The sequence below is a fragment of the Aquarana catesbeiana genome, linkage group LG01, assembly GCF_042186555.1.
Source record: "Aquarana catesbeiana isolate 2022-GZ linkage group LG01, ASM4218655v1, whole genome shotgun sequence".
NCBI lineage: Eukaryota > Metazoa > Chordata > Amphibia > Anura > Ranidae > Aquarana > Aquarana catesbeiana.
The window spans coordinates 697,674,698-697,700,168 of record NC_133324.1 but is presented as its reverse complement, the minus strand read 5'-3'; the positions used below and the strand labels follow the sequence as shown (position 1 = coordinate 697,700,168).

Genomic DNA, 25,471 nt, shown 5'->3' with positions numbered 1-25,471 from the left:
GGGTGGGGGATTAGATACGTGCTGGGGGGGATCTTGGAGGGAAGGGTACTTGTGCTAGAAGGTGGGGGGTCAGATATATCCCGGGGGGGGGGGTGCTTTGGGAGGGGAGAGAACTTGTGCTGGAAAGTGGGGTGGGGGATGGCCGATGGCCAGCTGCAGTATCTCACAAAAGTGAGTACACCCCTCACATTTTTTGTAAATATTTTATTATATCTTTTCATGTGACAACACTGAAGAAATTACACTTTGCTACAATGTAAAGTAGTGAGTGTACAGCCTGTATAAGAGTGTAAATTTGCCGTCCCCTCAAAATAACTCAACACACAGTCTTTAATGTCTAAACCACTGGCAACAAAAGTGGGAACACCCCTAAGTGAAAATCTCCAAATTGGGCCCAATTAGCCATTTTCCCTCCCCGATGTCATGTGACTCATTAGTATTACAAGGTCTCAGGTGTGAATGGGTAGCAGGTGTGTTAAATTTAGTGTTATCGCTCTCACTCTCTCAAACTGGTCGCTGGAAGTTCAGCATGGCACCTCATGGCAAAGAACTCTCTGAGGATCTGAAAAAAAAAAAAATTGTTGCTCTACATAAAGATGGCCTAGGCTATAAGAAGATTGCCAAGACCCTGAACCTGAGCTGCAGCACGGTGGTTATATGGGGGGGGGGGCCTCTTTTGGAGTGGAAAGGATTTGTGCTAGAAGGTGGAGGTGGGGGAAATTTCAAATCCAACCTCCAACCAATCAAGTCCTCTCCCCTCCAAAAGCTCCCCTCCAGCACATATCCTCTTACCACTGGCCCTGCCAAATCTCTCCTCCAAGTGTACACCGCTGTTATCTGCCCCCCTCCACCTCCTGTCACTGTACCCCGCTGTAAGTCTCCATTCATAATAAACTCATCAGCGCAGCTCATGCGGAACGGTGTCCCTCGTCCTTGGCTCCTCCTCCCCTCTGTGTACATGAGAATGTCAGCGCCAAGGAGGCGGCATCAGTTCATTCTGCGGTGTATTGTCCAGGGAGGGGCAAATAGCAGAGTGTGGCACCCCAGACACCCCACCAGAGATGCAGGGTAGGTTTTCCGGGTGTCCATGCTAGCGTGCTTCATCAGATCAGTTAATGGTCAGGCTAGTTACTAGAGCTTAGTGCCGTAATTTGTTCCGGCACTGGGCTTCAGGATTCAGCACGGATTTGCCAGGATTTAAATTAAATCTTTGATGGTCCCAGCAAATCCAGGACAGTTGGAAGGTACGAGCCCCTGGAAGTTACAGACACTGCAAAAAATGTCTCGTTCATGCTCTAGGGGGTATTATTGCCCCGCGGACGGTCCCGACGAATCGGAAACAGTTGGGGGGTATGATATGACCAATCCTCTTCCAGGTTTTATTGTCAAAGCTTGATTGAACAAGCTGAAGTTAGTAACTGATTGGGTAATATGCACAGCTGCACCAGATTCTGTGTGCGTCAGTTTTCGTAAATCTTCCCCATTGGCTGCTATTATTAGTTATGTCTGTAAATTGTAAAGTAACTTTAAACAGTTTGCTACAGAATCTTCCTGCATGTGTTTTTCACAACAGGGATTGTTTGTTTTGTTTCACCACCAGAGAATGTTGGGTGAGATTCATATTTACTGATTGATAAATATTCCCCTAAAGATTGCCATACATTTATTGAAATTCATCTAGTTCAGCAGGGGCCGTCCAAATTGTGATCAGTGTGTGATTGTCCCAACAGAAGGCAAAAGGACAAGCTGGAAAACTTTGCTCAATCAGCGGCTGTAGCCATTGATCAGTGTATTGTAACAGCAGTGGGTCCCACTCTCAGAATACAATGTCCCAGCAGTGATAAAGTGAATTCCTCCACCCACCTTGTTGGTGTGGATGGAGGAATCTGGTTTCTATTCAGGCTGAATGAAAAAAACTAACAGTATATATCCAGCTTTAGGTTCATAAAGAATTGTGTCATAAACAACTGACATATTTTTTTCACAAACACTGTTTTCACCTTTCTATATCCTTTTATAAAACTCAGTGCTGCTCATCTCTTTCAGGTTCATTCAGCCCCTTATGTCTACATACACTCCCTCCAGCATCTGATTATATGATTGCTTAGTACTGGCTTCCTTGTAGTGACAGTGGTGGAACATGTCTGTACAATGTGTACACACATGTACAGACACCCCACTAGGAGTTTAAATGACAGTGTGACAAAGCAGGAGTACTATTGAAAGACCATTGTCGCCCTTAACAGAAATGTGTATGAACAAGGACCTTAGTGGCAGAATCATTGGGTATTATTTTTATGAGTGCTGCATATTTCAAGATTCTAAAAAATGATTCTAATAAAATAAACCTATTAAACCTTACTATGGGATTTTAGTCATTTAGTTAAATCTTCTTTAATATATCATGACAAGCTCCCTCATTTTTGTCAGATTTTTCTCTTCTGACTTTTTGAATATTTAATGCAGTATTAATGATCTTTTTTCTGGATAAGATATGCATGTGTCTTTTTTTTTATTCTTTTAGCTCTGAAGAGCAGTTGTCCAGGTGTCATGAAACTATTCAAAAGCTGAACGAAATGTTGGAGTCGGAAAGAAAAGAGAGCAGTTGTGTGAGTGAAGAAAGGCTAAAGCTGGTGCACGAGAATGAACACTTGCGAAAAGAAGTGGAAGAGTGGAAGAGGTCTGCATTGGAGGCTCAGCAAAAACTCAAATTTCAGGTATTGCTAGATTCGTTTAGATACGTTCATCCAGTAGCAACAATACAATGAAAAGAAATGACTATTTCTCTCTTTTTAAAGGGACACTATTGCCTATTTTTAGTAGGCATTCATTTTGTGCCTCGATTCTGTGTATTTCATAAGAACTGTCTTTATGGCTCCATAGCAACCAACCACAGTGAGACCTGCTTTGAAAATTTAAAGAAAAATGTGTGTGTGGGCAGTACAAGCCGTTTTTATGATAGATACTTTTATATCATATACCAGAAAGTGTTTTTGATGTGATTTTTTTTTTTTTGTACTGGTAAAGCACAATGTTACTGTGCTATATTTCTATAATAGTTATTTCATATACTGATTCCTAGTTTCTTCCTCTAAAGCTGGCCATAGATGGAACAGTTTTTTTTTTTTTCTTTTTCTTTTTTTCCAGCCAGTGGGTTGAACGAAAAAAACTGACCCGATCCATGCATTCGAGGTGGATAGGGGAATCCCTCCTGCTGTGTCATTGTATTCTGACATCAGGGAGGCTTCACTACCATCAGAATACACTCATCAGCACTGCAGACTGCTGATCGTCGGGAAATTTTCCAGCTGGGCGATTGTCAAAAGCTGATTGGTACATTGACTTCTTTACAACCACAGTGCCAATACATGAATCAAAATTCTGCCAGTCCTTGCTGAACGTGCCGAATTTTGATCCATGTATGGGCAGCTTTAGGGCTCTCCATATGCCTGCAGCTTTGAACAACTGCTGCAAGAAGATCAGTAACAGAATACACTACGACACCCAGAGAGTGTTTGTTTTTCTTTCCTTTTGCAGTCTTTTTGTTGACTTGCACTATGTCAAGAACTGTGCTTAGGAACAATCCCTTTGCTGGTGAAAAGCATGTATATATAATGCCCAAATATAACTGCCTCATGTACCTATATGGGTGTAACATGTACCCAAAGGTGAACTTAGCCTTCAAAAGAGAAATATGGATCCAATGCTGTATCTGTCCACTACCAGCTCTGCAGTGAGAACTGAGTGATTAAACACTGCTGATCACTCAGTTCTCCCCTCTGAGCAGAGAGCCGTTACTGTCAGTTACTGGCTCTCTGCTCTCCCCTCCAGCGCTCACTGAAGGGCTTGGCTGTGGAGGGGCAGGAGGGGCCGGGTCAGGCTTTCAGCGGATCACTGAGAGGCTGAGCCAGGTGTCGGTCCAGGCATCTGGGTGGATCCCGACCACATGATCAGGATCTTTCCCGAGCCTGGACTGGCTAAGTGACATCAGCCAACAGCAGACTTTAGCCCGCTTACAGCTGAAAACGGGTCACAGAATTACAGAATGCATCGCACTTCTGAGACCTACAGGAGCAGTATAGACACATGCACACTGGTACTGGTAAGGTACTTGCCTAACTCTGAATGTATTTCCACAAATATGCTTACTATATTGTATAATATTAGATATTCTATTAAATACACAGTTACCAATCTGACTCTTTCCGAGACCTATTCTGATAACTCTGGCAGCCTCAATGGCTACCTTGACTTTGTTGCCTGTTATGGGCTACTTTGGGTTTTTTACCTTAAATAAGCCTTGCATTAAAGTGGCAAAAAACAGTACCCTTAGTCTCCAGAATAATCTATACACAGCACTACTTAATGGCCCTATAATTTATTTTTCATTAAATAATTTCTTACTGTGGTTTTCTGCCTTTTTCCCCTCACTTCTCTCTGTTTGGAACGAGCAGTGTACTGCTTTATGCACACTACAAATCCCATAGTTCCTAGTCCATCTTGGGAGCAGACAAGGAAAGGTAGCTACATGCTACTTTCCCACATGCAAAGGACTATGGAGAACGAACATAGCCACCCTTTAACAGGAAGTTGGATAACAGCAGTACAAAAAAAAAGGATTTTTTTTTTAAACCAAAGTGTAGCATCACTTTAACAGCAAGTACAAATATGTCAAGCCTATATAAGCCTTATACATTTTCTGTAAAAGGACCAATAGTTGTAAATTCTCAATACTGCCTTCCTGCAATGCCAAAGTTTTGTCATGTTCATAAATGTGTTTTATGTGACAAGGCTGTTAATTAGTCCCTGTCTGGCACTAGTTTTGTGATGAGTGCATAACATCTTTTGAATAGCTACTATTAAAGAGGATCTTTAGTCACCCCCAAAACATGTAAAAGTCAGCAGCTACAAATATCCAAAGATCATGGGCATCCAATATTGAGTGTTGGCCTTGTCCCTTGTGCACAGAGATTCCTCCAGATTCTCTGAATCTTTTGATGATATGTACTGTAGATGATAAATTTAAAGTCTTTGCAATTTTAAATTGAGGCACATTATTCTGAAATTTTTCGACAATTTTTGGACACAGCTTTTCACAGATTGATGAACCTCTGTCCATCTTTACTTCTGAGACACTCTGACTCTCTAAGATGCCCCTTTTATATCCAGTCACAGTATGGACCCGTTACCAATTTACCTCATTAGTTGCAAAATGTTCTTCCAGCTCTTGCTAGTACCACTTACTTTGCCAGATTTTTGTTGCCCTGTCCTAACTTTTTTGAGATGTGTTGCTGCCAATAAAGTGGTCCTTAAGGTATAAGGTGTTTTAACCGGTTCCCGACCGGCTCACGTAGATAAACTGCGGCACAATGGCACCGCTGCACGATGGGCATGGAGTTTCCTTTAAGAGCCACCAGAGGGCGCGCACAGGGGACGCGATTGCGTGCACGAGAGCCAGCGTGGAGATTTGTGTGTGGAAAAACACAAATTCCTGTTCTGTCAGGGGACAGGAGGCATATCGTTTGTTCCTACTACTCCTACTCCCCCAGTCAGTCCTATCCCCATACAGTTATAACACATCTAGGGAACTCACATTGAACCCCTTGATCGCCCTCTAGTGTCAACCCCTTCCCTACCAGTGACATTTACATAGTAATCAGTGCATATTTATAGCACTGATCGCTGTATAAGGGTCAGTGGTCCCAAAAATGTGTCAAAAGTGTCCGATCTGTCCGTTGCAATGTTGCAGTACCGCCATTAGTAGTAAAAAAAATAAAATAATAAAAATGCCATAAATCTTTCCCATAGTTTGTGGATGCTATAACTTTTGTGCAAACCAATCAATATACGCTTATTGCGATTTTTTTTTTTTAAATTGTCGCTTTTTTTGTTTATAGTGCAAAAAAATAAAAACCGCAGAGGTGATCAAATACCACCAAAAGAAAGCTCTATTTGTGGGGAAAAAAGGACGCAAATTTTATTTGGGTACAGCATTGCATGACCGCGCAATTACCAGTTAAAGCGACGCAGTGCCAAATTGTAAAAAGTGCTCTGGTCAAGAAGGGGGTAAAATCTTCCAGGGCTGAAGTGGTTAATGCATTCTAAACATTAAGATAAAAAACCTTCTGTGTGCAACAGCCCTCCTAATACTTACCTGAGCCCCATCTCAATCCAGCGATGTTGCAAAAGAGTCCTGGCTGTCCAGGACTCTCCCTCCTCATTGGCTGAGACAGCAGCAGGCACCATTGGCTCCCACTGCTGTCAATCAAAGTCAGTGAGCCAATGGGGAGAGAAAGGGGGCAGGGCCGAGCCACGGCTCTGTGTCTGAATGGACACAGAGCCGTGGCTTGGGTGCCCCCATAGCAAGCTGCTTGCTGTGGGGGGCGCTCGGCAGGAGAGAGGAGGTGCCAGGAGCGCCAGCGAGGGACCTGAGAAGAGGAGGATCAGGGCTCCTCTGTGCAAAGCCACCACACAAAGCAGGTAAGTATAACACATTTGTTATTTTTAAACAAAAAAACAAGACTTTAAAGTCACTTTAATTTCAAAATGACCTTATTCTTTTCTTAAATTGGTACATTTTCTCAGTTTAAACATTTGATATGTTTTCTATTGTGAATTAAATATGGGCTTATGAGATTTGCAAATCATTGAATTTAGTTTTTATGTACATTTTATACAGTGTCTCAACTTTTTTGATATTGAGGTTGTATGATCTGGCTTTCAAATAGTGTTCTGCATATGTACATCTGCTGGACTGTATTTTAAGTGAGCCTCACATTGAACAGTATCTACAATGTCTGTCTGCTGCAGCATCTTTATAACCAGTGCTGATAAAATTGGCAAAATTGTTTTTTTTAGGCAGTCCAACTGACCTCCTGGTGAACAGAATTCTTCTGCTGTACTAGTTTTCACTACATACACCGGATGAATGTTGGATGATTTTATGGCAAGCTTTTAGATTGTTTAATGAATTTACTGTATACATGGGTAGCATCAAACTTTCAGGAATATGGAATGTTTCTGTTTAGCATGTCAGATATGGTTTGGCACAGCTGCAGCACCAAAAGTTGCCCATCTCGAGCAAGCCTTTTGTGTTGGAAGCTAAGTGAAAAGAGAGCTCCGGTTAAATGACTGTGCCCGAGTAGTCCAATCAAAGTTTCTTTTATGTATATTGCAGAGCAGTAATTAGAAAACTGAGCACTTTCCATAAATTACAATAAAAATACCAAATGTATCCATACAAATCACCCAAACAAACAGATGGTAAATGTAGGAATTTGTACAAAGCAGGCACTTGGAGCTCATGAGCAGCATGTTTTATATAAGAGTGTTAAAATGAATATTATTTGTCCCTATTCAGAATCAGGCAGCAACAAGCTTTTTGCTGCACCTGCGACCATGCAATTGTTTTCTCTTAAGGGGGAGAGTGTGCAAAAAAAATAATGTAAAGCAGAATTCCAGGCAAAAGTAAAAAAAAGCCTTTAGTCCAGTTATGCATTCTTTAAAAATCACAAATGCCCAATTGAAGTTTGAAAAATCAAAATATAGCAAGCTACACTGAATACTAAGAAAGCTGTAATGAAAAGGTCTTCTTGTAAGTAGTTCAAGGGTTCACCTTTGCCAGTCGAAGCTCTACTTTCCTGGTATTCAGTTGCAGAGAGGACTTCAGCTCTCTGTCTGGAAGCAGCAATATCTCTTCAGCGGTTCGGCACACTCCACAGAGTCAGAGCTAGAACTGTGCAATCATTAAGGACTGTGAGCAGGGAGCATGGGCAGTCCTGCGAAGCAGATTTATACATTTCTGTTCCTTTTGTGATGGTTCTCGTCCTCTCTCTTTAGCATGTCCATTTTGCTGCTTTGTGTATTTGATAGATTGCAAAAGATAGCAACTGCAGATCTCACAGGTGTTTTTAGTCCCATTCTTTTATATCTGCTACAATGATTGTCTGCCTATTTTACAGTTCAAATATCACATATTAGCAGATGTGTTTTATTTCTGTGGGGATACTGGTGACATCCCACTTCAAAAACTTGGGCCTCCCTGCTATCTGTTCTGCTTCATAGTGAGCTGTTGTCTTTTATCTCGATGCATGGCAAGCTTTCGGGAGTTAGCTGCTAATTTTCATATTCTTATCTTTCCCAGGTACAGGAAATTAAGACTTAATATTTTGATCCATTACAGACTCTATAAACTATATTCATTAAAGCAGAAACATTTTTAAAGCATGCTTCTGTAGTATTATCCATTTGTATACTGTGTTGCAGTCACATGAACTTGTATGAAGGCGTTAGGCTGTCTGAAATGCACTTTAAGCCTGGGTTCACACATATGCGAACACAGACATTGCATGTGATTCACACCACATTGCTGCGCTGATCACATGCGATGTCTGTGCAATGTGAATTCAGCCATACAGTTGTTTGTCATGTTTGTCACCATTCCACAGGCGGGCGCAATTTTGAAGCATGACATGTTTGATATCTATTTACTCGGCGTAACATCATCTTTCACAATATAGAAAAAATTGGGCTAACTTTACTGTGTTCTTATTTTTTTACTTCAAAAAAGGTGTATTTTTTTCTAAAAAATCTAATTTGTAAGACCGCTGCACAAATACGGTGTGACAAGTATTGCTACAATCACCATTTTTTTTCTCTGGGGTGTCTGAAAATATATATATAATGTTTGGGGGTTCTAAGTAATTTTCTAGCAGAAAAAAATGATTTTAACTTACACAATAAACGTAAACAACAGGTGTCAAAAATAGGCCTGGTCCTTAAGTGGTTAATGAGTTGCAATATTCTGTGTCTTTATTTGCCTAAAAGTTCAGATTTTATGTGATAGCTGTGATGTGAGGCTTCGCCCCCTACCTATTGAGTCACGGTCAGTGAAAAAAATGTACCCAGGGTACTTGCATGTGGGAAAAGCATATGAACTGAAATTCCAAACCCAAGCAGGCAGAAAAGAGGTTTTATACATGTGGCAGCTCTACAGAGAAAATAGAAACTGCTGATTAGTGCCCAGCTACGGTGGGTGCCTACAGGGTGCAACTTGATGCTCACCCCTCTTTCCAGTTCACTATTGAAACAGATTAAGAAACTTTCTAAAGCAATATTGTACTACTGTTGGTGTAACAAGGCAGCCCAGAATAAGGTAAAGAAGTTATTGTTTCTGGCAGAGTAAAGATGTCAGCACTGTTTTCTTTCTTTAGTTAAGCACCATGGCTCATGAATTTTCTGTGAAGGAGCAAGGCTATGAAGTACAGCTACAGGAGATGGAAGACAGCTGCCGAAAGTCCATGCAAGAACTTATGAGGCTACTGACGGCCCAGCAAAAAACAAGCTGCAAATGGAAAGAGGAGACAAATAACCTAACCAGGAGCACAGAGAACCGACTGAAAAAACTACGGTGTGTAGCCCTTATATTATAAGAAAATAATGGCATTCATTAAAATGATTCTGGTTTATACTCTGAATGTATTTCTGTTGTTATTACCCATACTTGATTCTTTAAGCCCAATACCTTGGTGTTAAAAACAATTTCCCCATTCCGCATGGTTTTTCCCCAGCCTCAGGACAAGTGTACCTCAAGTTTAAGCGGAACTGCACTGCATGTGAGCACCACAAACCAAAAACGCTATTTAATTCACTTTTAGTTTTCAAAGCCCCTCATCCGTTTCCATACTTTATTTTCTTGAAGAATCACTTTAAAAAAACACCCCCCTAGCATTTATGGCCGTGGCCATCTTGAAAAAGGGCAGATGATTCATGTACCAAAGAAAAGGCCCCTGCCCCCACCTATAACTAGCCTTCAAAGCAAGGAGTACATGGATGGGCAAACGCATGAAAGACAAAACCAGAGAAAATTCCAAGCTCAACTTACCAACTAGTCTGCTGTCCAACAGTCTATGTTAAAAACAGGGGTTTAGTTGGTGCGCATTTGCAAACGCATGCGTAAGCTGGAAGGCCTCGCTCGGCAAGGCACCCTGTGTATAGCTTGCAGTCCTACCACTACAAAATGTATGAGTGTATCCACAGTGGGATCACATGCATTCTAATGGATAGATGAGGGGCAGGTGGGCCAAGAGGCCACCCAGTCCTCCTTAAAGGCACAGGGGGCACACTGGAGACTCAGCACAATGGCAGCTAAGGTGTCCAGCCTGTCCCCTGACCAAATTTACACCAGTAGCAAAGAAAAGGCCCCTTCCCCCGCCTATAACTGGCCTTCACAGATGATTCATGTAACATTTACTTCCTAGAATCTATCTGCCAAGAGCTCAGGCATGAGGGTGTGCTTAGCTGAGAAAACCCCTCTCCGACTCCTGGGTTATATGACATTTGCCTAGGCAAGAAACTAGGAAGTAACAGTAGAGATTAAAAAAAAAGTTCAAAATAAGTAAATATGATATACTTTCCTATCTATTTACTAATGCTAGTGGCATAAGGATTAAAAAGCCAATGTTAATTAAGAGAGTGAAATTCCACTTTAATACTTTAAAGCCCTAGATTCAAAAGAAAAAATAAATGTGTCGTCCACAGCATGTAGCTGCTTGCCATGTATTTTCTATCCTGATTGGCTGCTGTGGGCAACACCTTCATATTTTTTTTTACTTCTTGTCTGAGTGCCATTTTATTACCTCGAGGGAGAAATACAAGAAAATAGTTTATAAATTACCTTGGTGGAGCTTTTATATTAGGGAACGTATTAGACATCTGTCTTTGGTCTGGCCCCCTACATTTTCTCCATGGTCTACTACCGTAAAAAGCTTGTCACGTGTAGTTAGCTGCCTCTTCACAGCATTTCCACCCATTAACTTGTACAATGGTTTAACAGCTTTGAGAGCTGATTCACTAAAGGTAGAATTGTTAGAAATGGTGCAATAAAAGTTGAGTCTAAGGACTCTGACATTTTTAATCTTTAACATTTTAAGAAATTGCAAAAATAGCACAATTTTCTGCCTTTCATGATTTAAGGAGTGAATGCTGTGTATCATGTATAATTATTTCTGTGGCTTGCAGCTCAAGTGGGTACTGTAAGATTCATGTAAGATATTTTTTTCTGATGTCTTTATATATATTTTACAAAAGACAGCTTTGTTTGATATCATTAAAGTGAACGTCCAGGTAAATAGCTTCAATGCAGGGTTGAAAAAAACACGTTTACTGTTTTACCTGCAAAAAAATTTGTAATTCTGTACAACTAATCATGTGAATTATGCCTCTGTGGCACACTGCACAGGCAGCTTTTCAAAAGTCTGCTAGGTTCAACTTTGTGGTTTTGTATGTCAACTCTCTGTGTTCAGCCTTAACATTATACAGTGAATCAGCATAATCGCTTTTGGATAAACAAGCAGGGAGCTGATCTAGGAAGAACTACAGCTGACCCAGGAAGCAGTCATTTTAATGAGTAGCATAGTAATTATCATGAATACTAGAGGTGTTTATCACAAGTGGAGATGAGCTCAGGCGTCCTCCACACTCATCTCTAACCCAGACTCCGAATTCCCACTTTTTTGTATTACAGAGAGCTGCAGGTTGGGTTATGGACCCAGTCCGCAGCTCACTGGAGTTCAAAACAGTGGGAGTTCGGTGTTTGGGTTAGAGATAAGTTCAGAAGATGCCAAATCTCATCTATAGTTGCAAGAAAGGCTGGGCAAAATTACATCCTTTGGTTGGTAAAATAGTAAACATACTACATGCTGTACTTTTGAACTGTATATTTAGCTGTTTGCAAGAAGTACCACTTTAATATGTAAAATACAGTTAATTCCTATTTAAAATGGTTGCAAACTCTTACATATACCCAGTGAAGTGACTGGCCTCAGGTGATATACAGAGATGAAACCAATCCTCCTACATAAGTTATAACTGGTTATCTGCAGTCTTCTCTACATCTGTTCAAAGTCCAGAATTTATCAAACTTATCTGAGCCAACAAAAAAGGGGGTGGAGAGATGAAATTACACTCTGCAGCGCTCAGTGAGGAGAGCTCTGAGAGCTGATTAGAGAGAAGGGACACACCCCATTCACATAGCACACAGGAACAGAGCTGAGGCTGTCAATCAGCTGAATCTCCCTCCCCGGTCACCATTTTTCTCTCTGAGTCAGGAAAACTTGTCAGAATTGATTCATGCCAATAGCAGAGGAATGAAGCAGCAGACAAAAATGACACTTGATGCTCTAGATTGAGACAAGTACACACTATAGTAGGATGTGCTTTGTTTATATTTCATGCCTGAGATTTACAACCACTTTAGCTGTTCTTGAAATGAGGGCATATGCTTTTAATATGTTGCAGATATGTATAGATCTAATGGAATTATGCTTAGATAATTCAGAAATGATCTTTCTTACCACATCAAGTAGTAACACGTAGTGTGCTTATATGTGTTTTGATTTAAGATTCAAGTATAACTAAAGGCAAAACATTTTCTTTTGTTTTGGATAGAGTGTAGAGGGATTAGAAAAAGCTGTCATTTTTTTGCTGTCTGTGCCCCTTTTCGGGAGATTCACCCTCTCTATTTGTCTTGTTTACCATTATCATTGAATGTAAAAGAAAATCCCACATTTTGAGTTGTCCCCAGAAAAGTAATAGAGGAGAAATCTTCCAAGGTGGCCACCAGTTCTGGATGCCTGGGGGTCCCCAAAGGATTCCCTTAATTTGCAGGGATTTCCTCTCACTTCCTGTTTTGGATATGAAACAGGAAATGAAGGTAAAACTCCCCAATGGGGTGCGGATGGTAAAAAACAAACCAGTTTGGGTTATAACCCTCCCTTACTCTATCCAAAATAAAAAAAGTTTAGCCTTTAGTTCTATTTTAAATCCAGTAATTGAATAATAAAGGAAATATATAGGAGTATCCAGAAGAACCAATCAATGTTCAACTGATGTCTGTGGTCAGCAGTAGGGATTGTGAAGCCAGGGAATCTGGCTTGATCATCACATCCTGTTGGCTCACGTCAATGTCAGAGACTTCTCTGCAGGAGTTCCAGTTGCCTGCTGTAAGGGGCTACTGTGTATCATTACTTTTGGAATGACTGACATGAAAGGAGCACAGTGAATGATCATGTTTGACGACGATATGGAAACATACATCGCTTAATTACTAAATGGCATAGATATAGATGTATTTTAATTATATTATATATTATAATTATATATTAGAAGAACAAATCAATGTACTTTAGTAAAGAGCTGAGTGTATGGGATTATTACGGTGCCAAAAATGTAGCAGTACAATTTATAAAAATAATTAAGTTTATTGCAAAAGGTTAAAAATACAATTCATACAGGGTACAGGATACAAAATGGAGCATAGGCAAATCATTACAACCAGTTGATGGAAATAGTAGAAATATCCCTACTAGTTTCGATCAATGTACTTTGTTCAAAAGAACAGTGTATCACTGTGTATAATTTGCATGCTGTCACAACAATTGCTAATAGTTGCATAGCCAAATTTATAATCTAGAGCTAGAGGCTGCCTTTGTCTGATTACCAGATGTAGTTCTAGTTCCAGAGCAATACAAATCTCTAGTAATAGCAAACAAACACTCTAGTGTGATGGCCGGGTGATTGATGACTCAAGGGATAGTGTCTTTGGCCTTGCTGCCCTACTGGATAGGGGATATCCTAGTAGTCACAGAAAAGATCAAAAGAAAAAGGGCACTAGCCTTGTGCATTATCTCAAGATAGTTTGTTAATAAAAAAATTCAGCAAAATATTACTCGCAAACACATGATGAATAAAAAGCTTGTGAAGAAGCTTGGGTGTGGCAATCAATCATAGAGCCAACAGTCTCCAGAAAGCAGAGCCTCAGTAGGCTCTGAGGAAGAAGGTACTCCTTCGAAACACGTTAGACAGCAGTGGTCCTGAGGTCCTCCTCTCTGCTTTCTGGAGACTGTCGGCTCTATGATTGATTGAGCAGTGGTTCTCAACAGGCCATGTTTTGGGAATTTCTTTTAGATAAAATAGCTGTCCAAAATACCAAGCCATTGATTCTGATTTAAAGCACCTGTGCAAGATAAAGGAAAACCTGCAAACATGGCCTGTTGGGGGTACTTGAGGACAGGATTGGGAACCACTGCTCTAGAGGACACTAGGGATTAAAATGAAACTCCACACAACAGCGGCACCCACAGCTTCCTCAAAAACGTTTATTGGACTATAGACAAGAAAAAACATAAGTGTATAAAAAAGATACCAGCAACAATCTTCACGTAGATTACAGAGATATAATAACAACTGTCATATATACCGGACACCTATGGTTCAGTGGTTTAATCCGCACATACATGGCTCATTGTTCATTAGTATGGGATACAAGTTACCATTAGCCCCAAGCATCTCCTGCATATATCACATCCTATGAGGTCTGTCTCTTATACCCGTAGAAATAAACCATTTACCCTCACTCCTGTCCTCACCTCTATGTCATTTGAGCATATTAGAACAACAGCCTATCCATCACCAGGTCTATAGGTGAAATGCCCGGGGTATCCAGCCAGGGTGACCATAGTTTGTCAAATTTTTGTGGGCGCCCCTTGATAGATGTATTTCTTCAGCCGGAGTGTGTCCCCCATCTGTGCCAGCCACTCCTTCAGCGCAGGAGGGTCAACCGCCTTCCAGTGCCTAAGGATTAGTTTGTGGGCCTGAAACAAGGCTCTGGCAATGGCCTGTTTCTGATCATCACCGGTGGGGATGTCATCTACAATTTCCAACCGACAGGGCTTTGGATCCATCGGTACCGTAACCTGAAAGGCTCTGTTTAGCATGGACACTACCTTGGGACAGCGCCATAACAGATGTATGCGATCCCCATTGTCTCTCAGACATCTAGGGCAGAATGAGTCCGACCTCATCCCCATTTTGAACAGTCTGGCCAATGTATAGTGATCTCTAAGGACAATATACAGCTGGGACAGTCATTGGGCCACGTTGAGGGAGCATAGCTGTACCGCCTGTAGTGCCTCCTCGAAGGTGCCCACATCCCTTTCCCCCCCTACTCGCTGACCCCTGAGGGAAGCTCTCCAGATAGGTGTGAAAGAACATGGAGTAGCATCTGGATATGAAGCCCCTGAACAGAGACGCCTCCGCCATGTAATGATACACCTGGGTCGGAGGAAGAACCCACAGAGCCCCTCCAGACTGCGCCACTACTGCGTGTCTCGGAATCCACAGCTTAAATTACGGCCACTTCACCATGACTTGGTCCAAATTTAACCTGTGCATGGCAGCCCTTACTGCTAGGTTAATCAGCTTTCACCAAAGCTGTCATTGTACCTATAAAGCCATTGGTCCATCAGGGTTAGGACCTTTAGTTCTTTTAAAAAACAAAGATTGATATAAATGATTCTTTTTATCCCATCAAGCATAGTAGGATCTGTTGGCATTGTTCTCAAGCTCAAGGCAATTTTTAAGTGTACCTAAACACAAAAATATAATAGTTTGCAGCTTACCTACCAGGCTTTAGATGTAATGGTTGTATTATTCTTCACTTTGAAGGTTAAGCACATTTTTTAGCAAATACAGAAAATACCTGCTGATCTTGCCAGAAATGCAGTGCCCTTCTCATTTGTATGAGCAGAAAGGAAAGCACCAAAAAACATATCTTTATTGTGTAAGCTACTAGTCTTATCAATCTAACATGTAATGGAGATGTGTCCAGCATGTAACAACCATGGTTCCCTCGATAGATACTATGGATTAGTATAGCTTGGTACACACTAACCGTTTTTTCTTTTTCTGTTCAACCCAGCGGGCTGAACATAAAAAAACTGAAGAGCTCGGGAGGAGCTTCTGTACTAACTATGCGATGTTAGTACAGCGATCTCCCCAGCTGAGCTATTGTGTTCTGACGGGGGGCTGCCCCCCCACCAAAACACACCGATTAGCGCACTCAGCCATTGGATGCCCTTTTTCGGTCACGCCTCTTCAACAGAAGCTGACCGAACAGCCAAGTTCTGTCGGACTGGCTGCCGTACACACGGGCCGCAATAAAAATAAAGAAAAAAAAAGTGCTTGGAAAAAAAAAAGAAAAGTAATGCAGCCAACATATCTAAAGACTTTCTAACTACAATATATAACATTTTTGTTTTTGGCTTTAAAATTGCCTGCTACCCTCATGTGAGAGGGCTCTAGTCAAACCTGAGTAGACGCTGTGCTGTATATAACCTTGGTTTCAGAGCCATTCAGAAGATGGGGGCATGTGCAATCACAGGGATTTAGCTTGCAGATCAGCCAGATGACAGTTGCCAGGAGAAGGCAGACTTCCCTTAGTTAACATGCCTAAGGTTCATTTTTTACTAGTGTGCACCCTTAATAGAATTACTTTAGGAAAATAGGAAACACTTTAGAACTGTAAGGAAGGTTAAATCGCCTGTATGTTTTCTGTCTGATAGAGGCCTTAAATGTCTTCCTATTAAAAGATGGTATTTTGCTGAGTTAGCAACGTTACATCCGTTTAGTTTTAGCCATCTGCAAACCTTTTACTCCAAAATACGTCCCTCTAATATAGAAACTTCTATTTTTACCTAGCTGAAGAAAAAAAATACTATTTTGCCAAACAAGGAAAGTAAAGAAAATAATGAATAGTATGGCCCAAGCATGCACACAGTTCATTGTATTTACAAATCTGCATTGCATACACATTTCTTTCATTCTCAGTGCCCTTTAACTGACATTTTTGCTGAGACTTGAAGCTCATCCAAGTGCTTTGCTTTTCCAAGGTATGCTAATTAAAAACTTGCTCAGCAGAATTTAATGTTGCAGTGTTATTTATACTGCTTTTTAAAATGGGTTGAGCAAACAGTGACCCTGATCGGCGCTTACACTTTAAGGAAAATATTCTTTAAACAGCTGTTATGTGTTTAAATTTCATCGTGATTCAGAAAGGAAACCGAGCTATATGCAACCTCTATATTTTGTTTTCCATTGGAGACAGACATTTTTTGTGTATTTTTTTTTTTTTTTTATGCTGTTTGTGTGCTGACAGAGGATCTGTAAATCTTTCAGAGACCAGGCTGGCACCTTGCCCGGGTTTTTAAATTGGTATGGGAGAAGCAGTCACTCTGAAGAGTTAGCAGCCTAATAGAACTGGTGTCTGCAATACATTGAGGTAGACAGAGCAATCTATTGTCACTGGGTGCTTCAGTGGCATCTGCTTCTTGGCATTTTGCAAATTGAGGCGCTTCTTTCTAGAACAAACTGATGATTACCTGGGTATTATTGGACATGATCTTTCAGGAGTGCATGCTGAGTCTATCAAATGCTGCAGGACACATTGACAAGTGTTGCTTTTAATTTAGGCCTATGCAACTACCAAATATGTGAAGGCTAGTATACAGAAGTGTGTGGGTTCAAAACTCAAATCCTAATTATCTGTGTTCTAAAATGTCACTAGAGAATAGTAAACAACTCCTTGTTTGTTCAGAAGTAAATGCTTATCCATGCCTTGTTTAAATCCATTAAATATATTTAATTTATACAAAAAAATGGATAATTGGTGTCTCATCCAAACAAACACAAAGAAAAAATAGGAATATTCCTGGAAAACACGTTTCCAGTACCTACAATGGCAGCATGATGGAGACAGGGATAAAATAAAAGATAAGCTTTATTATACAATGCTAAAAAATACAAGGTACATAATATTATACACTATAGTCCCAAGAAGGCAGGGGTATCAAACCGAGATCCAAGGTGCAATAAAAACATATACAGTGCCTTAAAAAATGTATTCAAACCCCTTGAAATGTTCCACATTTTTTCATGTTATAACCAAAAACGTAAATGTATTTTATTGGGATTTTATCTGATAGACCAACTCAAAGTGGCACATAATTGTGAAGTGGAAGGAAAATAATAAATGGTTTTCAAAATTCTTTACAAATAAATGTGAAAAGTATAGTATGGATTTGTATTTAGCCCCCCTGAGTCAATACTGTGAGTCAACTACCTTTTGCAGCAATTACAGCTGCACATATTTTTGGGTATGTCTCTACCAGCTTTGTACATCTACAGTGAAATTTTTGCCCATTTTTCTTTGCAAGATAGCTCAAGCTCTGTCAGATTGGATGGAGAGCATCTGTGAACAGCAATTTTCAAGTTTTGCCACAGATTCTCAATTGGATTTAGGTCTGGACTTTGACTGGGCCATTCTAATACAGGAATATGCTTTAAACTAAACCATTTCATTGTAGGTCTGGCTGTATGTTTAGGGTCATTCTTCTGGAAGGTGAACCTCTGCCCCAGTCTCAAGTCTTTTGCAGACTACAGGTTTTCTTCTAAGATTACCCTGTATTTGGCTCCATCCATCTTCCCATCAACTCTGACCATCTTCCCTGTCCCTGCTGAAGAAAAGCATCCCCACAACATGATTCTGCCACCACCATGTTTCACAGTGGGGATGGTGTGTTCAGGTTGATGTGCAGTGTTAGTTTTCCACCACACATAGCATTTTGCTTTTAGGCCAAAAAGTTCAGTTTTGGTCTCATCTGACCAGAGCACCTTCTTTCACATGTTTGCCATGTCCCCCACATGGCTTATCGCAAACTGCAAAAGGGACTTCTTGAAGCTTTCTTTCAACAATGGCTTTCTTCTTGCCATTCTCCATAAAGGCCAGATTTGTGGAGTGCATGACTAATAGTTGTCCTGTGTACAGATTCTCCCACCTGAGCTGTGGATCTCTGCAGCTCCTCCAGAGTTACCATGGGCCTCTTGCCTGCTTCTCTGATTAATGCTCTCCTTGCCCGGCCTGTCAGTTTAGGTGGAAGGCCATGTCTTGGTAAGTTTGCAGTTGTGCCATACTCTTTCCATTTTCGGGATGACGGGTTGAACAGTGCTCCGTGAGATGTCCAAAACTTGGGATTTTTTTTAGAACCTAACCCTACTTTAAACTTTAAACACTACTCTAAGCACTTCTGAAGTTTTGGCTCTGCTTTACTTTTTTTGTCTTACTTGATTATTTCTATCAACGCCCAAATAGGTTGCTTAATCGGAAAGTGTATAGCTAGTGCTAAAACAATGCCGCCACTGTAGCCTGTTCCTCCTTGTCATTACCTGCCATCATACAGTAGAACCAAATAGAATTTCCCCTTTCATTGCTGCAACTACCATAAAACAAAATTAGATTGTCAGATCAGTTTGATAAGACTGTTTACAATGCAGCTACTGATTTATAATCTAGAAAAATCTGGACGGGTTTAAGACTGCATTTGTTGTAGCATCATATAAAAAGCAATCATTTGGATTTTGCTTGTGTTTTTTAATTCATTATATTTTTTTGTATTCCCTGCTGTATGTATGTGTTTTGCTTGGCAGTCGCTGCATCCCAGCTAAAGAACGCCATTAAAGTCTTTTTCTGCCGATTGAGCAAGACAGCTGCAGGTATTGGCACAATACAGAAATCCATAATCAGGAAAGTAACTAAAGCATATTGCCGTTTTTTCACTAGAACAAAACACATCTGGCACAGGCCCTGTTAATTTGTTATCCGCACATCATGAATAATGCACCAGCTACAGCTGGCACCTCCTAAACCTATTTGCCAAGCCATGAAATAGAGCACATTTGATTTCTGAATACCTTTGTCTGTGTTCAGTTTCTAGCTTTTCCTGACTCATTGTCAGTCTCATCCACTGCTTCATTAGCTCTGTGTGTGCTTCAGGTTGATGTTTCATACTTTCAAGTAGCTTTTTATTTCCAGTAATACCTTTTATGCTATCCGAAAGCATTTTTGTTTATCCGACTTGCAGTAGCCAACAGAATTTACAGTTGCACATTCCCCAAATTTGCACAGTTTTACAGCCTTTCTAGCTTCTCAACGCTTGATTGCTGAAATAGAGTGCAATGTAAAAAGAAAGAATAAAATACATGGAAAGCATTCTAACAGGCAAAGTCTTGCATATCTCCTTTTTTTTCCCTTCAGCCAAGGGTTGAAAAATGAGCACAATAAGAATGATTCATCGTTATTTCTGCTTGTCTTCATTCTGATGTCTTATTTCAGGTTAACTTTATTTGAACAGCAAAAAAAATCAAATATAAGTTAAGAGAAGGAGCAAAGGCAAAGTGTAAAAACAGTATTATTATGTGACAAGTATACAGGGGGTCCCCGGGTTACAAACAAGTTAGGGACTGTAGGTTTGTTCTTAAGTTGAATCTGTTTGTAAGTCAGAACAGGTACATTTTTTAAGTGTAGCTCCAGCCAAAAAAACAATTTTTAAGCTTTTTGGATAGCATAGGGAAGGGTTATTACCCTTGTAACATTTGTTTTGCTGTCTGTGCCCCTGTTGAGAAGATTTCACCTCACTTTCTGTCCCAATGACAATTGGATTTTGAAAATTTTGGGTTGTGGAAACAAGCCTTGGTGATAAAGCATTGGTGGAGGTACCTTTTTCCCGTAATAACTCTTACAGGAGTGAATTTCCTCTCCTAGGGGTAGATTTCCTCTCACTTCCTGTTGTCTCCCTCCGTTTGTAAGTAGGAGTCGTTTGTAAGTCGGATGTTTGTAACTAGGGGACCCCCTGTAATAATATTTAAAAGGTATATATTTAATAATATCGACATTGTGAATGGAATTTTATCTTTACACAGGTCAGGTTTGGGGCACAATTTATCAGCCTTACACACAACGCACTAAAATGTTAATGCTTTAAACACAGTGTACCAAATTGCCCTGGTAATAATGGGTTCAAGTCTCAAACTGGTCTCAAATGCAAACCATTTTCCTTGTGTTGACATGCTTCTACATATGAAATCCCTATCACTAGCCCTAGAAATGGTTTTAATTTTGAGAATGCATGATTTGCATGGGATAGAATATAGCTGAGGACTAAAATGGGACCACAAAAATAAAATGTAAATTACAGAAAAAGTAGGACTTCTACTGTAATTATTTTCTTTAAGTCCTGTAGAGATGTAACAAGCATAGTTGAGGCAAAGTATTCACCTTTATCAATATGTTCACGGAGCATTTTTTATTCATTTATTTATTTTTTACAGATTGATTTAATCTGAACTGTTTCCCTGGTTTTTCTCTGTAAAGCCAATATCACCATGTTCTCTGCATCCAGGCACAATTTATTTCTGAGTAGAAGGCTTAAATATATTCATAACACATGGAAGTATGTAATTAAACTTTAAATGAGATTCATTTTCGGTTAGATTTTGTCTGATATATTTTGACTCCTGTGCACTTCAGGACATTTACCAAAGTACACTATAAAATGCTGTCACCAGTAATATATACTTGGGCTTCTTTTATAGATTTATAAATTAAGGTTATCCCTGTTTCGGTTTTATAAAGCAATTCACAGTATTCATTATTTTGTGAGTCATTTGGGCAAAATGGACTTGGCATTTGATTAAACTTGTGTCTGCTTGCTGCCACCAAGCCATTTAAATGGTTTGTTATAGAATGAATTGCTTTTATTGCTACACTATTTCGGCTCTGCTAAGTGGGATTATGATCATCAAGTGACCTCTAAATGAATCTGCAAACTTTATCCTCGTGAGTCATCGCATGCCGAGGGTAAAATACTGGGGATCAAGAGGTATTAGGGAAGATTTACACTACAGCTGCATGCACACATCTTGGTTATATAGTTTCCATACCCTAATTATATTATTAGCACTTCAGATTGTGTGAAAGTGTGATTAGCAGAGTGCTTGTTCACTTGAGAGGTGCTTTTAGGAGGGTTGGGCGACTGCAATTGCAATGCTTCCATAATATGCCTGTATGCAGCATAGACAGCCCTTCTGTGACTGGCTCAGAGCTTATAAAGATGCAGCCAATTCACCAGGAGCTAACGAGGCAAGCAGGGCCTCATTCCTCAGTCACTAGTTATAAGTAAACTAATAGGTTGAATATTGGTTCTGCCGGCAAAATGTCTGCTTCCACTGTGTGTAATTGTCAGAGATTGGGGAGCAACTCTAGACTAACTTAAAATATATGTATTTTTAGGAATAAAGAGCTGTTAAAATCACTAAATTCACCCGATTAAAGACTAACCTCAGCAAACATTTATTTTATTAATTTTGGATAGATTAAGGGCCCATTCACACCAATAATATGCATTACATGCCTTGGTGCACTGCAGTGCCATTTATTGTGAATAGCACCCAATGCACCTGCATTGCAGTGCACTGCAATGTACAGTAACACACAGCCATGCATTATGGTGTGTTGCAGAAAATGCTACAGGAGCAATTTTTGGCTGTTGAAGTGCATTAGGCAGGCCATTTAGTTGATCACAAGTGCACCCTGACAGCCAGTAGGAAGTGTCCACAGGCAATGATGTGGACACCCGAAGAAGGACCTTCTATATATAAAGGCGATGGAAGATTCAGGACTGGAATGTCACGTGACCGTGGATTTAGGTGAGCAAAAGGGGGATTCAGGTAAGAGTTTTTCATTTTTTATGCCAGCAGATAGATGAGGGGGTTAGTTTTAGTGCATTATATTAAAATTTTGGCAACATTTGTTGCTTAGTGAACCTTTTTAAACTGTAATGCATTACAGGTTTACTCAAATTGGTTTACTTATTTGAAGTGTTTGCCTTTTTGTTTTTAACAGAAGTGAATTAAAAGATGAAAAACTACAAAAACAAGAGTTACTTTCACAGTTAGAAGCCAGCCATGAGAAAATGTCGGAGGTAATAAATACAGTCACATATCATGTTCCTGTGTTCCAAGGTTCATTTATTAACCAGGACTCTTGCCTGATGTGGTAATCTTGTTGTTAATATCAGTTCAGACAAAGTGGTGACAGTATTCTATATTATATGGAAAACTGCGCCAGTGTTATTTTTTTCATTTAAACTGTGGCCTATAATTTCTTCATAAAATCAGCTGTAATAGTAATAATATCTGATGAAAACCAGTCCTCCAGGGTCATGTTATAAGGTCTCTGTTAATACAAACTGTAATAAATTGAAGGTCCATCCACCTAATACTAAGGTATTAAACATTCAGTATAAAATTGACTAATACATTGGTACCCTTCTCAGTGTTCAGTGTCTGGTTCCTGGGAAATGCAGTTTTTCATCTGAAGGTGGGGAATGTCAGACTTAGATGTGCTGGTTTCAAGGTTCAACAACAAACTGGACAGGTTTGTCGCCAGGTCTAGTGACCTTTGTGCGATTGCAGTGGGGACTCTGGTGACACCGTTGGATGAGTTTAACCTGAACTATGCCTTTCCACCCCTCCGGATTCTTCCTTGTCTGCGCTGTGGTTTGAGATAGAGGGCTTTCTGGTGATTTTCATCACACCAAATTGGTCCAGAGAGGATGTATTCAGACTTCTGGCAGGCTCTACTTGGGCCCTTCTAGATTGTCTGGACCTTCTGTCCCAAAGGCCAGTGTTCCGTTCTGCTTCTTGGGGGTTGGCTTGAACAATGTGGCTGTTAAATGTATGGTCTTGAGAGACAGGGGCCTGGCTGACTTGGTCACCCTACCTCTTGAAAACTAGGAAATCAACTTCTCACAAAGTCTACCATCGCATTTGGAAGGCCTAATTTGCTTGGTGTGAGTCAAGGAGTTTTCGTCCAAGAAAATACTCCATGGGACATATCGTGTCTCTTATCCCATTTGATGGTACTAAAAGCAAAATGCTGGTCCAGACCAAAGGACTAATCTCGGCCTTAGCCTTTCTGTCCCAGAGACTCTTAGCCTCTCTCTCCCTAAATAAGGCCTTTGCACAGGGTGTCACACACGTTTTTCCCCCTTTACACTCTCCTGTGACTCCTTAATATAGTTCTCTCAGCTCTTCAGAAGCTGCCTTTTTTAACCTATTAGTTATTCTCTTGGCTGGCCCCACTCACAAAGTGGCTTTTTTTGTTGCTATCACGTGCATGGAGGGTCTCTAAGTTAGCAGTCTTATCCTGCAAGGAACCCTTCTTAGTGTTGAACATGAACAAGGTTGTCTTGAGACCTAAAGCTTCCTTTCTCCCGAAGGTGGCCTTCTACACACTGAGAATTACTGTCTCGGCTACAGCCTTTTACAAGCCCATCAGGTCTTCTGGATCAAGGTGTCATTGCCCCAGTTCCTATGTTCCAGAGGTTTTACTCTAATCTGTTCACCATTCCTAAGCTCAAATGGGATATTCTCCCCATTCTGGATCTCAAAGCTCTGAATGTCTTTATTCAAGCCCAAAAATGTCACCATATCAGTCAACATCACTTCAGGCTCTCCTGAGATGTAGTGGTTGCATTCATTTTATTTTTTTTGGACCTTTTCCCCTCTGTTTTCACTTGATGATCTGGCCAGTAACACACCTTCTATATTAGAGTTCTCCTACTCTGGATGAATGAGAACAGGGGACACAGGAGACGGCAGCATTGTCAGTCTGGGGTGAGGGTAGTGTTAAATTTACTAGCAGGTTTAAATACACTAACAAATTAAAGCCAAACTCCAGCTTACACTGTATAATCAGTTACAGCAGACATTTTTTTCTCTTTGGGATTAAGGTTTTACATAAATAAAGGCTGACCATTGTAAGCACCCCTCTGTGTTAAATGGTTTGCCTCATGCTGTAAACTGATACATCTGAAAGAAAGCTTATTGTTTTGAAAAACAACAGACTTACTGGCTGGATCACCAGATGAAAATAGAAGAAAGCCTAAAAAAGAAAATAAATGCAGACATCACATCTAAGAATTGGTAAGCTGCAAACTTTTGGGTTTAATACTGCTTTAAAGATGAACTCCAGGAATGTGTTCACATTAAAGGCTCACTGTGGACCAGCTTAGTTCAATCCAAATCTCCACATGCTATAATAGACTGGCTGCTGGAGGAGCCTGAATGCTCTGTAGTTCGAAAATATAGTTCCAAGTTCAATTCTGTGAACAGGGTCCCCTCTGTGTTAATACATGCAGTACATAAGCAGCATTTCCAATTTACTTGAAAAGTCCTTTCTAAGCAATGATCAGTTGGTAACACTAAATGTAAACTTTTCTTGCAGTTTCAAATGTCTACTTAAATCTAAAGAAATGCATAAAAATGAATGTATAGATCAGCCATTTTCAACCAGGGCTCCACCAGAGACTGCTAGGGATTTTTGAGCTGTGGCTGATTAACCTCCAATCTGATGGTGTCTGGATAGTTCAGGTTCCGATTCGGCATTTGGCAGAGCCAGCAGCATTACACCATTGATCTTTTTAGCTGCCTGTAAGGGGGTTTTCTTTCCACTGAACTGCAGTGAATTGATTTTAATATGGATTCCCTGAGACTTGAATAATATTTTAAGGGTGCCTCTGGGGAAAGAAGGTTACGAGAGGCTGGTATAGATGCTATAACAAGATAATAAAGTAATATTTCTGAAACAACAGACGTATATTTAGCGCTTTCTTGTTAAAGCATAACTATAGTTAAAGAATATTTAAATCCAAGAACACAAATGTAGTTTATTGCTGCTTATCAGTCCTTACATGTTTTGTCTGGAGTAGTTTTAATTTTTTAGCAAGTACAGAAAATA

General features: G+C 40.2%; 1 protein-coding gene across 1 annotated transcript in view; it reads left to right on the top strand.

Annotated features, from left to right (window-relative positions):
* Positions 1 to 25,471, top strand: part of SCLT1 (sodium channel and clathrin linker 1) — a 238,260-nt gene that overhangs the window by 198,678 nt on the left and 14,111 nt on the right. The window contains exons 18-20 of the mRNA XM_073603794.1: positions 2,525 to 2,717; positions 9,213 to 9,409; positions 22,574 to 22,652. Coding sequence (XP_073459895.1) covers positions 2,525 to 2,717; positions 9,213 to 9,409; positions 22,574 to 22,652 — 469 coding nt within the window. The remainder of the gene's footprint in view (positions 1 to 2,524; positions 2,718 to 9,212; positions 9,410 to 22,573; positions 22,653 to 25,471) is intronic.